The 16283-nt window shown below is 39.1% G+C and overlaps 1 protein-coding gene across 3 annotated transcripts in view; it reads left to right on the top strand.

Annotated features, from left to right (window-relative positions):
• Positions 1–16283, top strand: part of LOC109044000 (uncharacterized) — a 46037-nt gene that overhangs the window by 16978 nt on the left and 12776 nt on the right. For 2 of the 3 annotated variants that reach the window (XR_011900838.1, XM_072306311.1), the window contains exons 5-8: positions 4074–4551; positions 6416–6596; positions 8609–8848; positions 12779–12911. Coding sequence is in view for 2 of the 3 variants with exons in the window: in XM_072306311.1 (XP_072162412.1) it covers positions 4074–4551; positions 6416–6596; positions 8609–8848; positions 12779–12911 (1032 nt within the window). In the remaining variant the exon portion in view is untranslated. The remainder of the gene's footprint in view (positions 1–4073; positions 4552–6415; positions 6597–8608; positions 8849–12778; positions 12912–16283) is intronic. The other variant, XM_072306312.1, reaches the window with a different exon arrangement.

The raw sequence follows: 16283 nt of genomic DNA, 5'->3' as shown, positions 1-16283 counted from the left end.
TGGGGGCATAGGGAAAAAGTGCATACAACAAAAATTTCTTATTTTTGGCCATGGAATTTAAATCCGAAGTCAAAACATGCCCTTCCTACTGGAAATATGAGAGAAACGGGGGGCACCCGCCTTAAACCTCCCCCATAATGGGGTTTTGGGGGGCTGAAAATATTTTCATTGAGTTCTTTGGGATCGATTTATCTCAGTTAGTCATCCTCCCGAAGCTCAATTTTCGGCCGTTTCCGAGAGAAAGATACTGGACGGGTGCTGTAGAACATCCGGTATATGACCCAGGTGGTGCTTGATGGCCACTTTCAAAGATTTAAAGGCATTTTTTCAGAATTTTCAGTGTTTTAAAGTGAGCCTTCCGTGTGAATTTGATAAAAATCATGTTTTGCCCCTAGCCTTCCTAAATTTTGGTGTACCCCAAAAATAATTTGACGTGCATATGGTGACCATAAATATGGTCAAATATGGTAAAGTATGCTATTTTAAACGATTTTTCGTCCAAACCGGGCCTCAATATCTTTTTTCGTTCGAAAGATATCGAGGTCCACACGTTTTGACTTAAACCCCCCCACCCCCTAGCGCCCCCCCCCCCAAAAAATTTTTTGGGAGTCTAAAAATTTGGGGAAAGAAGCGCTCCAGTATGAGTAACTGATAGACGAAGTTAGAAAAAGTTTTAGTGGGGGGGGGGGGGGGTAGGGTGTGCCTTATTTTTGAGTTTTCCGAAAATCAAGTTGGTCAACCCCTAAAAAGTTTCTATGTGGTCTCTAAATGAACCCCCTAAAAGGAAAAAATTTTAAAAAAATTTTAACCCGTGCCTCAAAGGGCCTAAAGGGCCTAAACCCAAAATTCAAAAATTTTGGCAAGCGACACATCAATTCTGAAGGAAAATGGCAAGTTACGGCTCTTTTAGGGCAGAAATTTCGTCCATTTTGCCGTATCTTGAAGCGTAAGGTCACAAACGGCCCAATGACGACGTGAGGCTATGGGCTGGCGGGGCGCGCCGCGGCCGGCCCGCCGCTGAGCGTGCGCGCGCGGCAGGGTTGCGCATCGCCGCTTTACCGGCGTAGAGGAACGAACGGTGGAGTGGGAGGGGGATATCCGGTGGAAAAGCATCCACATTTTCTATCCCTAATGAAAATGCATTATACTTTTTCAATATAGGTGAGGAAATATGAGCCATACAAGGAAGTGATGAAAAGAGTGACAAATACATATATAGTTTGTACGGTTAAGAGTGTAAGTGGGGAAAATTTGCCGTAACTACAGAACAGCCCTGAAAATCTCGGGGAAATAAAAGCTGCTATTGATGAGAGGTTTAATTAAGGACTAATTAAAAAGATAGGTGCGATGTTGTCGAATCGTAAGCCCTTTACGCGATCAAAAGCGATTAGTGTTTTAATTGGAAAAGTTTAAGAAAAATTTGATGAAAGAAAATTGCCCCAAATTCGGGAAGTGCTTAAAGTGTTTTTCTATTATGTGAAGTTTTCGCACATTAATGTCAATGGCGGTGCGTCGAAAACCTCTGATCTTGTAATTCCAATATGGAATGAAAAATGTAGAATCCCTGTGATACATAGTGTCCATGTTTTTAAAAATGTTTACATTTTTATGAGGAGTGGAGGCGCGTATCAATAAATGCTAACCGTCGATCGCTGGTTCAAGAGAATTTGGAGACTGATTTTACGGCAAAAATCGACGTGTTATTCGACATTGCTTTATGCAATACTCTAGATATCATGGAAAATGAAGAGGATGAAGCATTTTTAATTCTTCAGCAAAAACCTGAATGAGAATGCATAATATCCACAGTGAAGGATACTATCCTTGCAGCAGAGGTGAAGAGAGCAGACAAGAAGAAAGCTCGCGCCCAGGAGAGAGTTTCTCGACAGGAAAAATTCACGCTCGCATATGAGTCCCGCCAAACGGAAGAAAATAAGTTTTTTCATTTCATATGAAATCACTGAAGGTTTGATGCATCAATTAGAAAGTTTTATTCAATCGGTTCAATCTGGCTTCGCCAACTTACAGCTGATGTTGATTGCCTGGCCTCACCCACGGGGCTAAATGACACATTAGCCTCGTTTACTCAAATCTTCCCCAGTAGCCGAGTGGTCAAGGGCATTGCCCACGGTTGTAAAGAGTGGAGTTCAAACCCCAAGTTAAATCATATTTTTTCGAGAAACTAATATTACATTTTTGATTATAGCAAGTAACTGTGGCGGGGGGGGGGGGGGGGTTCAGTACCAGAAAATGTAAGAGGGTAAGCCATATTGAACCTCTCGAATTAAACTTTCTAATTGATGTCACGTTAAATGCACTAATGAAAAGGAGGGTAAACATAGACACTATGTATCACAGGGATTCTACATTTTTCATTCCATATTGGAATTACTGCCATTGACATTCATGTACGAACACTTCACATGATAGAAAAACACTTTAAGCACTTCCCGAATTTGGGGCAATTTTCTTTCATCAAATTTTTCTTAAACTTTTCCAATTAAATTTACACTAATCGCTTTTGATCACGTAAAGGGCTTACGATTCGACAACATCGCACCTATCTTTTTAATTAGTCCTTAATTAAACCTCTCATCAATAGCAGCTTTTATTTCCCCGAGATTTTCAGGGCTGTTCTGTAGTTACGGCAAATTTTCCCCACTTACACTCTTAACCGTACAAACTATATATGTATTTGTCACTCTTTTCATCACTTCCTTGTATGGCTCATATTTCCTCACCTATATTGAAAAAGTATGATGCATTTTCATTATGGATAGAAAATGTGGATGCTTTTCCACCGGATATCCCCCTCCCACTCCACCGTTCGTTCCTCTACGCCGGTGTAAAGCGGCGATGCGCAACCCTGCCGCGCGCGCACGCTCAGCGGCGGGCCGGCCGCGGCGCGCCCCGCCAGCCCATAGCCTCACGTCGTCATTGGGCCGTTTGTGACCTTACGCTTCAAGATACGGCAAAACGGACGAAATTTCTGCCCTAAAAGGGCCGTAACTTGCCATTTTCCTTCAGAATTGATGTGTCGCTTGCCAAAATTTTTGAATTTTGGGTTTAGGCCCTTTAGGCCCTTTGAGGCGCGGGTTAAAAATTTTTTAAAATTTTTTCCTTTTAGGGGGTTCATTTAGAGACCACATAGAAACTTTTTAGGGGTTGACCAACTTGATTTTCGGAAAACTCAAAAATAAGGCACACCCTAGGGGGGGGGGGGGGGGGGGCGAAAAAAGTCGTTTTTGCATATGGCTCGTTTGAATGACATTGAATCGATAGATTTTGAGATATGGCTGTACAGTGTACACAGATTCAGGGGACGCCAAATGACACACATTTTTTCAAGTCTACATATTTTTGCACCAGGCATCTTAAAACACGTAGAAATGATGAAAAAATATCACCTTTTTCTCTTTCTTGGATGATGACAGTACTTCCTCTATCCATGAGGGAGGGAGAAAGTAAATGATTCGTAGGGCGTTTTAATGCTTTCTGATTTAAGGGGCTTGACAGACAAGGCGCATAAGTGCAGTTTCTACGATTTCGAGAAATACGTGTTTGAAGTTTCGAAATTACACGGATCTTTAAGATGGAAAGAAAGTTCAAAGTAACTTTTTGATGCTTAAAAATTGGAACTCAGGCGCGAATTTTTCACAGAATTTGTATTATGACCAGTTTTACTTGAAATAATTAATATCTTAATTTTTCAAAAACTGCACTCATGCACCTTGTCCTCCAAGCCCCTCATTTTTACTTAATCTGGTAGGGAAGAGGGGGGGGGGAGAAACAGGAAAAAAGCCTGATGCCATCAATGTAAGGCCCATTCGAAGCTCTTTGAGACTTTTCAAGCTTAATTGTTTTCCAAAGAAAATAGTTCTAGCATATTAGTACTGAAAAGTTCTTTTTTTAGGATATGATTTTATGGGTTTGTGATTGAAAATCCTTTCACGAATATGGAGGGAATATTTGAATATTGAAGGGAAGATTTTTTTCCATCCCTGCTTTCTTATGGTTCAAAATAGTGAAAGCACCCTGAAATGTTACATCTTGTTCTAATTTTATGTTTTCAGGCAGGAAACTGGCTTCGGACCAATGTTCAAAACTTTAGCAACAGGAGTTTGAGAAAGTCAGGGACAGGGAGTGCATCTTGCTGCAGCCCTCTTGGTGGCGGCATTCCAAGAGACAAATCAAGTTTCAACTTCACTTTTGATCAGTCGTATAAATCTCTGGGCTTCTCGTCATTCAACTCTTACGGAGGAGGGTCCTTAGAAAGCATTGTGTCAGAGCTCAGCATTGATATCTCAACTCTCTGTGAAACACCACATGATCAAACTGCAATTTCTTTGTTTGACAAGCTACAGCAGGAGATAGTTCAATTAAAATCGAATTGTGATTCAATGACTGAGGATTTTACGCAGGTCAAGCATAATAGATATCTACCAGGTTTATCGAATTTGCTGGAAACAAGCGGCAAATTTGGTTTTAGCTCTGGGACCACAGTAGATGAGAATTATTTTGATCGACAGCAAGCAAAAGATTGTTTCAGAGGTATTTCTTTTTGACTGCTCTATTTGAATCTAGAACTTTGTTTTGCATATCTGCACAAGCTCGTGTATATTCTCTCATTTTTTCCCGTATTATTTCAGAGTTTCAACCAACTTGTGCTCAATGAAGTATAGAGTAGGATAGGTTCTCCTTGTTTTGTTATGAGAGTTGCTCATCAGCGACGGTAGATGGCATGAGGATCTCACTTTTGTGTCATACCTCGGGACATATTCATGACAGCGTTTTGATGCCGTCTTGGATTATGCAGGATGCTAAGTTGGGTTCACTAGCGAAGGTGATCTACTGATGAGGTCTAAAAAGACTCAAACCAGTATAGATCTCTCGGCGTGACGTCAACTGAATATTCCAATGCAAGCTGCCTAAGCTGAACATCCCCCCCCCCAGTCTTGTACCGGTACTCAGACCCAGTTCATTTTATTTGTCGTACTGTTTCGTGCATTTTGATGTATTATACCTCCCTGGGAAACGATTAGTGTGCGAGATATGAGTATCAAAGTTTACGCTTTGCGCGCATCGACCGGAATCCGGGCGCTTGGAGTTGTCTGCACACCCCCTCCCTTGCCACCAACAAGCTTCATAAGGTCCTACTTAAGTATTTTTTTGCGTACTTTCCATTTCTAGCCTTTCAAAGGCCTCTGATGAATTTTTAGGGGCCTTACAGTGCATTGTTGACATTTTTGACCCATTTTTATGGTTTTTTTTCAATTTTACTGAAGTAAGTAAATTTTAATTTGATCTGAAAACAGTGCACGTTTTTGGAAGGAACTTAGAAAGATGAACAACACTATTCGTGTAACTTTTTCATTGCCAAAGTTACATTGCCAAATTTTCAAGAAAATCGTCTAAAGAGCCAAAAATGGCAAAAATTTCATAAATCACCACGCCTTAAATTCAAGAGAGTGGAATGCAACTCTCATAGTGACGTGCGTAACGGCTCTTACCGATCCATACAACAGATCAAAAAAGCTTAGTTGTATGTAGATTCCCACGTTGTGAAAATTGACGGAAATTTCATGTTTTGCGACCTTTTCTATATTTAAGGTAGCTCTCTCAAATGTTTTTTGATCTTTAGTCACACTCCTCATTGATGTACCATATGTATTTTGTTCTGTATTTTTCATTTTTTACCATAAAATGGCTTCTGATTAATTTCAAGGAGCCTCAGGGTCCACTTTTGCCAATTTTGGCTAATTTTTACCGGTTTTTCACTTCGGCAAGTGTTAAACTTAATTCAACCTAAAAATGGGCACATTTTTGGAAATAACGCAAATAATTACATCTATAATGATCTTTGTAACTTTCCTTGCGTTTCCAAGTTCTTGAGAAAAATCGTCCTAAAGTGCCAAAAATTGGATCATTTATTACGTCGGTGAGACGAATCGTAATTTTCCGTGTTAGATATGTTATTTGTAGCGAGAGGAACTTAAAATTCACATTTCCCATCTGAAAGTTATCATTCACTTCTTACAACCTTTGACATGATAATTAATCCAATTTTCGTTACTCTAGAATGATTGTTCTTGAAAATTTGACAACAGGGGAAAAAATTGCACAAATAGTGTTATTCATCTTTTTAGGTTCCTTCCAAAACGTACACAGGTTTTAGTGGCAGCTGCCAAGATGGCAAGGCTATTTAGGGCCTCAGGCGGGCACTATGAGCTGTAAGTTTCAAAATTTATGTCTAGACACGCCTGACCAAGGTTTTACCTACATGCAAAAATAATTCTCTTGGGTAAGGCTTGACGGCAGGATGAAGAAGGTTAAAGAATTCATTACGAATGAATTACCATTTGAAATATCATTTTAGAAATACAGTGAAATTGAATCAATATTGATTTTTTTTCAGGCCTCTATAGTTTAACTACCCTTAGCAATAGTATATCTTTTGACCTCTCTGAATGCGAAGATATTAGCTCTCAGACCAGTTCTAGTGGTCGACGAAAAGGTTTTGATTTTAAACAGGAGGAAGTCCCCAGTCTTGAATGGGATGAATGTGATATAGAAGTTGAAGATACCAATGAATGCTTGTAAGTATTTTTTATCTACATATTTATTTATAAGGTAAATTGTGTCCAGTGTGGCAATCGTCTGAAAACCGCTTTTGTTTATTTTTCTAATCTTGAGTTTTTTTGGGTTAATGATACTTTTCCGAGTTACATGTAACCATGAAAGTGACGTTAATACTCGATTTAGGGTTAGCTTAATTCCAAAAAAGGACTTGCACCACTTTCATGATTGTATCAACTTTTGAAAAGTATTAACAATGTAAATAATTGAAAACTGGAAGAATGGACACCAGCGGTTTTCGCACGACACAATTCAAATGAACTTTCATACCCTCCCTGGCAAGGGCCAGCGATCCATTCTGGGGACATTCTGTAAATGTCCCTCCAAGTACTAGTAGTTGGAACTAATTACGGGAGGGGTGGGGGACATTGGGGCAAGCCCCCTTCCCCAGAAACTTATTTGGCCCCTCTGGTCCTTTGGTAATGTGAGGGATTTTGCTAAGTAGATGTGTTACGTATATTTCATCTTGAAATTTTAATTCAATCAATGTTTGGGTAAAAACGACTGGAAATTGCTCTTGAAATGACTCAATTTTTCAAAATTTTCTGGAGGAAGCCCTCTGGACTCTCCTTTAAGACCGGAGGAAGGGGTTGAGGGAGTTCAAACAATCCTCCTTAACGGGGCGTTACTTAAGTTTACAATTTTCTTAATGAAATCATTTTTAATTATAAAATGTTCCAAATTTTGAAAAGCAGATTTTTCTTCATTACAATGGCTTTGTATACAATATTAATTTATTAAGAATACTTGTCATTAAGGGCGCGTCACGGCCAGTCAGGGGGCTTACCCCCCAGGATGGACCCCCATCACTTGCTCCACGAGTGATTGTGGCTTGTGTGGTGAGTCACATTCCTGTCACTACCACTTTGATTACATTCGAGAAAGGTCCAGAAACAAATGCCACTCGCCGTCTTGCAATACACTTTCAAAAGTGCAAAAATATTCTAGAAAGCCCCCAAAAGGGCACGAAGAGGGCCTCAATTTAATTGTGCATTGCCTGAAGAAAATTTGAGAGTCTGAAAAAATTCAAGAAAAGCTATTGTCAGTCATGACATCCTACGAAAATGTAAAAAAGTTCTGTAAAGTTCTGGAGAGGATTAATGAGGGTCATCGTTTTACTAACGGTCACCTGAATGATGAAAATTCGAGAGAGTTCTAGAAAGTTCTAGAAACAGTTACTACTAGTCACCATGTGACACCCGCCTTTTGTCTAGGAAAATTCTAGAAAGTTTTGGGAGGACGAAAGGGGAGCCTCCCCGGTACCTACTGGCTGTAAAGCTCGTAGAAACTGAAGACAGGGATGGAAATTATTACTGGCCGCGGCTGCGTTGTGTTCTAGGAGCCGATGAGCGCGGCGCGATATGGAGTGCGGGCGGTGGGGCGGGGTCTCAGCCCAGCAGCCGGCGGGGGACGGGCGTCACGCGCGGGAGGGGAATTTTCTGCACGAATTTTGAGCGCGCTATCAGCTGTAATATAATGATTCCCTTTCAATGAAAGAAAAGGAAATTGAAATCTGTTCCTTAGAGGCAGAGCTGAAGCGATTAGAAAAGTCATCTTGAATAGCTGCCATCAAGGGCTCTGCCAACATTTGAGAAATGTCTCTCAGCCTCAAAATGCCTCTATTATGATCTAGTTTTGACTTCTGATGGCCAGCAAGTTAAATCACTATTCGCAGTTTATTTGCCACAAGCTACTGTACTGCAAGCAAGCGTTCAGGAGGTAGTGAGGGGTGTCTAGGGACTGGAAACCCTCTCCCATACATAGGTTCAAGCGTTGTATTATTAAGTATGTAAATGCTCTGTTGTAATCTCCAAGTTCTTGAACTGCTTTCTCAATGACCAAGTAGTTTCATTGAACTTTTCCCAGACGTCGTAGATTATATTAAAAAGGATTTTGCTGCACATCCTCTGCATATGAGACAAATAGGTCTAATTTTAGCTGTGTCCACCCAACATTTTATTTAATGTTGCAGAGAGATAAATCGATCTAGTGGTTACAACAGTACAATAATTGACTCTAGCTCCTCATGTCAAATAATGACTGACTCGCACATCTGGAGCAGTGAAGGGGATCTATTCCCAGAACTAGAAGCTACCAAAACATCTGAAGCATTGTGCTCAGAACCAAAGGATTATTCTGTAAAGGCTTCAGGTCATAATTGTAACAATCAAAGGAATGCCTCCATACAACTGTCAAATGATATCGTACTGAGGTAAGTAGAAGTAACTGTTTCTCACCACACTGTAAAAAAGGACTGCCATTTTGATCGTTGCGACTGCTAAAAGAACATCCGTTGGATAATGAAAACGACGCAGCAACCCAGTTCTTAAAATAACATCACGTTTGTCTGTTATTATAACCGGCGCTGTGCTGCCACATTGACAGTAAATGAATATAACACTGACAGCAAAATCTGGTGAACCTACATCAATTAGCGTGTTATACTGGCAGCGCAGCTGCTGGCGTAAATGCCGATTCTCCTCGAGATTTACATCCACGCTGCTCTCATGAAAGCTGGTTCGTTCTTGCATTTGAATCCACGGTACTCTTGATGCAGCAGCGCTGCTGCTGATGCTAAAACAACTTTGCTCTTGAATTTTCATTCACTCTGCTGTTAATGTAGCAGACATGATCCTGAGCAGCTGATAAAAATCATGGTCATACTTACATGCTTACGTAAGTAGCTGATAATTGCTTAACTGGTTTGAAGTGAATGATACATAAACCATAGATATCATTCCAGTCAAAGTATCATTTACCGACTAAATCAGTTTCACAATGAGTTGATTTAAAAATTTAAATAATTTAACTGCACAAAAACCACACACAAAGTATATGAGGACTTATCTGTAGCAATAGCAGATGTCGAGTTAATACATGGTGAGAAAATCGCGTTTGAAGTTTTTGAAGCTTTGCACTTTTCCGCCCGTAGAACCTAGAGGATTTTTATAAAGATTTTCATGAAGAGCAACTCTTCCGGTAAAAAACACACGTTTTACGATCTATGTAAGTGAAAAATTGAAGGAGTAACAGGGATTTGAAACAAATGTGACATCCGCTATTTTTAATGAAAACACTTTTTAATGCATGAGACAGAGTCTTCAGGAAGGGTAAGGCTGGTGAAACGATTGAAATGAACCAAAAGCAAGTCAATGCTGAGTCATTTAACAAAATTAAACAAGAAACTAAACCGTTTGTAACTTTTACAACAAAAACAAGGAACAAATTCTAAAATCAGTTATAAATTCAACAATTCTGGCGAGACGGTCCCGATACGTATAATTTGAGTGTCAGCTACAGCCCATGGCCGATGGGCGGGCAGTTATCGCAAGTGGGCTCGAATCTTCACAGTGTCCTGCCGCGCCGGCCGGTGAAAACAGTGGTTCCTCACATCTGCTGTTTTTACAAATAACATGGTTTTCAGTTCATATCTCGCCGAAAAATTGCGCTGGAAGTCTGGAACTTTGCATAGGCATTCTTGGAGGCTCTAGATTTTGAAAAAAGCGTCCCTAAAAATGGCGGACGTCAGCGACCGCTATTGTTACACATATGTCCTCATATATCTTTGCAGTCTCTGGTGGGGCAGAATTTAACATGCCTTAGGGGTCGTTAACAAATTAAGTGAGGCACATTTTAAACCCTTCCTCTTCACCGGTTATTTTCTTTTTTTCCAAATAATGCAACTTTTCACTCACAGCTTAGCCAGATATCGCACACACACTATTACGCATGGAAACACTCTCTCCGTCATTTTACTAAGACAACGTCACATTGGCATCCTCAATAAAAAACAGCATCAGAACCAAACAGCCGATCATGCTTATGAGTCAAAAATACCAAGAATTGAATTCTAAGAGGTTTCAAACCATTCTACCAAGACTCGGGTTTGCTAAATAATCACTTCATTTCTTTTCAAAACAACCGAAATTTATTTAAACTAAAGAAAGGAAAAAATCACACAATAGAATTAGGATTCCGCACGAAACCCATTGAAAAGTATAGGAGACGGGGCTGATGGTACATTCTTCAGGAAAGAAATCAAAAGGGTGCTTGCATATGAATATGTAAGGCACGGTATAAATAATAATTGAATCTATTGGATGCATAATGGAGTTGAGAGTGCGTATGTCGCAGGCAAATAGTGAAATTAGGCATTTTGTCAAATGCCTAGGCTGATAGTCAAATTTTGACGGTCCACACAATTTTATGAAATTATGGCGAAAAGCTCACGATTTTTCACTATTTTTGGAAAAATAACTCATCAAACCTACGAACTCTTTTGGTCTCTTCCTCTTCAATTGCTTATCATATTTCTAAATGTTGAAATTCCAAAAATTCCGTATTTTACGACCTGCTGAAAATTTCAAGATCAGTGTCTCTTCGGGAGCTAAAAATTGTTTAAAATACTATTGTGTGTGCAAACTTTTACTGAGAATTTATTCTTGCAGGAGCAATGAATGATTTTGTCTGAAATTAGGAAAAGAATCAGAATTTCAATCTAAGTTAGAATATTTGACTATTTGCCTAGGCATTTGAGAAAATGCCTGATTTTACTATTTGCCTGCGACACATATAATGTCAACAGTGAAGTTGGAACAAAAATTCAGCACAAAAATATGTCAGAAGAAATTCAAAGTTGAAAGAATTCATGATGATTCTTCAAAAAATGACTTCTACCTGCAACTGATTCCAGCATGCCCAAATTTGCTCATATCGTGAGAGTTACTTTCCTACAGAGCCACTAATTTTGCAGATCGTACACTAGGTATTACAACTTATTCACTTTTTCCACCAAAATTCATTCGCTAACAAAATCTGAGCACGTTTTCGAAATGCAAGCGCAAGACTTCTCTGACACAAAATCTCTGACCGTTGAGCCAACGCGATAACTGCGGACAGTAACATGGCCGCCTCAGTAAACAGATTGGAAGCCAAAAGAAAAAACAGCCGAACACCAGTCAACGGTTGGAGTTCTGGTTATATCCCTGACCGTCCCTTTGTCAGATTGGCGTGCAACCCTTGAGATGGAAGGTGGACAGTGAAGGGTAAAGAGATGTTTTCTCTGTCACTGCTCGCAGCGGGACTATCGACGTTCGACGATTGTATACAGGGTTATCTAAAAGTCACCTACCACCCCTGTATTTTTTTTCCTAATGGAGATAGAAGTTTGAAACTTTGGGAATGTCCCTCGGTTCTAGGTAGCAACTTTTTGGTCCCCCCAAAATTTTGGGGAGCGGCCCCCCTTAAGGGGGGCGGGGGCTAACATTTTTGTTTCAAATGGCAACCCCCCTTTTGTGATACCTCATTCGAAAGATAATAAAAAAAGAAAATTTTTGGCGCAAACCGCAGGTCAAAATGTTGATTTTTGACAAAATTTAAAACCCAAACGAATGTCAAAATAACGCATGGACTGTATAATCAACAGTCAATAACGGTCATCCCAAAAGTTTCAAGAACTGTTGATTTAATGAACCGCAGCTGATGTTAACTTAGCAGTCATGTGATGATGGAATAACATAAAAAATGTTATCACAAGAGCATCAGCAAGATGTTGAAAAAAAAACATTCTAAGTGAATGTTAAAATGGGAATCTTTTTTCCCATGCAAATCATTTCTTGCCAGCAGGAATTAAGTTTCAAAAGCTCTACTATTTCATTTTTTTACAGTACTACATGAAACTAGCCTCATGACTTCCCAGGTATTTTGCCCAACAATGGTTCACACAGAAAGAAAAATCACGCAAGTTCTTATGACATAATTGAAATGGTTTCTCAAATAAAAAGTATCAGTAGAACAGTGTTAAAATGTCACTTAAGCAACTAACTTACCTATTGCAACTAGCATCAGTTAAAACTTCTAATGTGAGTTGAGATCAATAGAAATTGTAAATATTTATCTGGCATTTAAATACTGTTCTAACAGGTTTTTTTTTTTTTTTTTTTTTTTTTTTTTTTTTTTTTTTTTTTTATCAGGGTTCCCATTAAAAAAACAAAGAAGGGAAGATAGCTTGCAACAAGAGGGAGGAGTATGTAGATCACGCATATAGGAAAAAAGCCAAGTTATTTTTTCTTTTTTTTTATGTCTTTTGCAATACCCCCTATTACTGAAAATATAAATTAATGAGCATATGTTTTGGTTTCAGCCCTTTTAAAAAGTTAAAGCAAAAAGGATCTGACATCTGTGTTGTTCAAAATATTGGCTGTGCTACTGATTTGTTGGAGTATGCTAGGAAAGAATGGCAAGGAGGCACTCAAAAAGCAACTATCATACTCAAGGTACTTGCCCAAACAAGTGTTCGCTATTTATTCTTCCTCAAAGAATGAATATGCTCTATTTAAATGCATGAATCTTTCAGATAGAAAGATGATTTTCTAACTTCCCTGTGTTAAATTCAACATAGAAAGAGAAAATTCCGTATAAAAGTGAAATCTTCATGGTGGAAGGAAGTAGCTCATCTAAACACAATTTTCTAACAGAGAGTTATGCAATTTGGTGCAGCACTAGTTATGTTCTTTCCCAAAGGTTATTGGAAACATTTATCGACATAAAGTGACCCCTCTCCTTTAATAATTCCTGAATCTTGAAATTGAGAGTTTTTTCCCAACTGTGAGTCAACAAAGGAGGAAAAAATTGCCCAACTCTACAAAGCAAATGGTTTCGTTTGTCATAAAAGTGATTCCCAAAAACCAAATAATGGTCCCCTGCTTGCTTGCTCACTGATAAAAAATTAGTAAAAATTTTGTAATTCCAGTCTCAAAGGACAACTGGACAAGGTAATAATTTAAGGATTCTGATATTTCCTTTTCAAATTTTGCATAGGAGTCATTTCACGTTAACTCAACCAGGCCCCAACTCCCTTAGATTTGGCTGAAAATTGGTATACAGGGTCTTTACATCATTGTAAGAAACTAATTTGAACTGTTTGTCCATCCGACTACCCGTTCGGGAGATATTGACCCTCAAAGGTGGGGTGAGTCTAAGTGTTACTCAAAAAAGCCCGTTTTAGTGATTCTCATTTTCTCGACTTCCCCCACTTTGACTCTCTAAAGCAAGACTCTGTATCAATCCATAATACTTATAAAGAGTGCTCTCTTTTGTTTCTGTTCCCACCTCGATAATGAAATTATCAAAAACAAAATCACTGAAATCCTTGAAACTAACTTCCAAAACTGTGAAAAAATATATACTGATGGATCAAAAGCCCATGATAAAGGAACGGTAACCTGCGCATTCATACATGAAAACACCCAAATCGATTTTAAACTTCCCCCCTCTATTCGATAGCTTCAGCTCTGAAGCCTTTGCCATCCTTCAAGCATTAAACCACATCAAAACAACCCAAATAAATAATAATTATCTAATTATCTCCGATTCCAAAAGCTGCATTGACGCCATAGCAAACCCTTATAACTTCCCTATAAACTATCTCATTATCAATATACTTAAAGAACTCCAAAAGCTTAATCACCCCGAAACCAAAATAAAACTCCTATGGATCCCTTCTCATATCGGCATTCCAGGTAACGAAAAAGTGGATAAACTATGCAACAAAATTGAATTAGCTCTGGACAAAACTAACACCCCTATCCCCTACAATAACCTCTTCCCCCAAGTTAAAATAGAATTACTCACTGACTTGCAGAAGGACTGGGACCACACAGCAAAATTGAAAGGGAAAAGACTCCACCAAATACAACCCAAAATAAAAATTAAACCCTGGTTTCAAAATCTAAACTGGAGCAAATCAACCATTAACAAAATAACAAAAATCAGAATCGGACATGGGAACTTTCCAGCCCATAATTTTAAAATTAAAACAGCCGCTACCAACTTCTGTCAATGTAAACAAATCGGAACCATCGAACATATCCTCCTCGAATGCCGAAATAACAAAACAAACCTCAAATACCAACTCTCTAAACACATCAAATTCCCAACAACCCTCATACAAATTCTTCAAAACCCTGAACCCATCGTATACAAACAAATAGCCATCTTTCTCTCTCACAACAAAATCCAACTATAAACATCATCTATCCTCTTACTCATAACTATACTCATCTCTTCATGTCTCTACCCAACAACTTCCTGGAATCTGGATATATGTTTTCCATGGCTCAGTCCTAGGTTAGCATCACAAGTCGTTCCAGTTGAGCCTCTGTGAACGTGAATCAGCCTAGGCCTTCAACTAACTATCATAAAACAAATAAATCTAACTCCAACTTATAAAACTCTTCTAATCTTCTATCCCTTTTAAATCATCTCAAATCTCTAAATCTAAACCTAATTAACACTCCTATCCTTCTATACCTAAAACAAACTAACAAATTACCCTCTTAATATTTCCAGACCCCATCCAAGGCCGCAGTATCTACCCGATAGAACGCCTTAAAACCATATAAAAAAAAAGAAAGAAAATGTGCTACGACATTAAAATTTGGCCTAGTGACTCTTCATAGTTTCTAGTTATACCCTTTAGCGGTAGAACCCCGGATATTTTCCACCGTTGCCAAGTTACAGCAAAATTCCGGTTTTTTTTGGGTCCCTCCTCATAGGTGTTTTGTCTTTATTTTTTGGTGACAAGGGCTCTTTACGGAGGGCTCAGTTAATTTGAGTAATTTTTACGAAGTTATGAATTTTTTAGTGTCAAGGGATACATACACTTTTTACACTTCCATTGCCCTCTATTCCGTCAAGTTCAGCTAGTGGGCCGAGGTGGTGAAGTTTCATTCCATCTCCTTCCCCTCTCATTCCTCTCCTATCTCATCGTCGTTTGGACTCTTATTTGGCAAAAGGGGGGTAAAAACTTCCAAGATTTGACTATCTTAAAACATTAATGTAGTAAATTCTTGGAATTTTTTGTCAACCACTCCCACAACTTGCACTTTCTTTGTCTTCCTCTCCAGAATATTCCGGCAGGCAGTCGTTCTGGAAAATAAGGTAAGCAGTCCCTTCCTGTATTCTGAAGAGTATTCTATAGAGTGTGTGCCGAACAATCCTGCGCCGAGCAATCTTGTACCGAACAATCCCGCACCGAAACGGTCGCGCCAAAAAGTCCGGACAGCTCATTTCCATGTTTGCATTTTTACCTCTTATTCCATTTTCCCGGCACACTCGTTTCTCTGCCTCTGTCATTCAAATATCGTCAGTGAAATTGTTAAAAACTTTATTGTTCTGGAAGTTTAGACCTTCCAGGTTACTCCTATGCCTTCGGTTTTTCCTTGTAATGCGTTGCATTTTTACCATGAATGTCCCATTGTTGTAATGGGCCCGTCCCAATGTGCAACGGTTTTGGCAGACTTGTAACAAGCAGGGTTTCTTCTCTGCCCTGTATTGTTCAAAGTGTAACCAACAAGCAACAGCTGAGCCAAAGTTCCCAGATTGAGGTTACCATATTTTTATATTGCAAAGACTGTTACGGTAACGATTACTGTGCGTTTTAACTTTCTTCGATAATGGTCTTTTTAATGAGGGGCTAGTTTGAATTTATGCATTGAAAAACATCAATATCTTAGTTGGAGTCTCCTTCAATAAATTTTGTTGCACAAATCGTGTTCTTCATGAGTTACGAATGAGAAGCCATCTATCATAATGCTTAAATTTTCACCTTGTATCCATCATGTTTCTAGCCTTTCTAGGCTCACTAG

The sequence above is a fragment of the Bemisia tabaci genome, chromosome 1 (assembly GCF_918797505.1).
Source record: "Bemisia tabaci chromosome 1, PGI_BMITA_v3".
NCBI classification, from domain to species: Eukaryota; Metazoa; Arthropoda; class Insecta; order Hemiptera; family Aleyrodidae; genus Bemisia; species Bemisia tabaci.
This window is presented reverse-complemented; position numbering and strand designations above follow the sequence as displayed.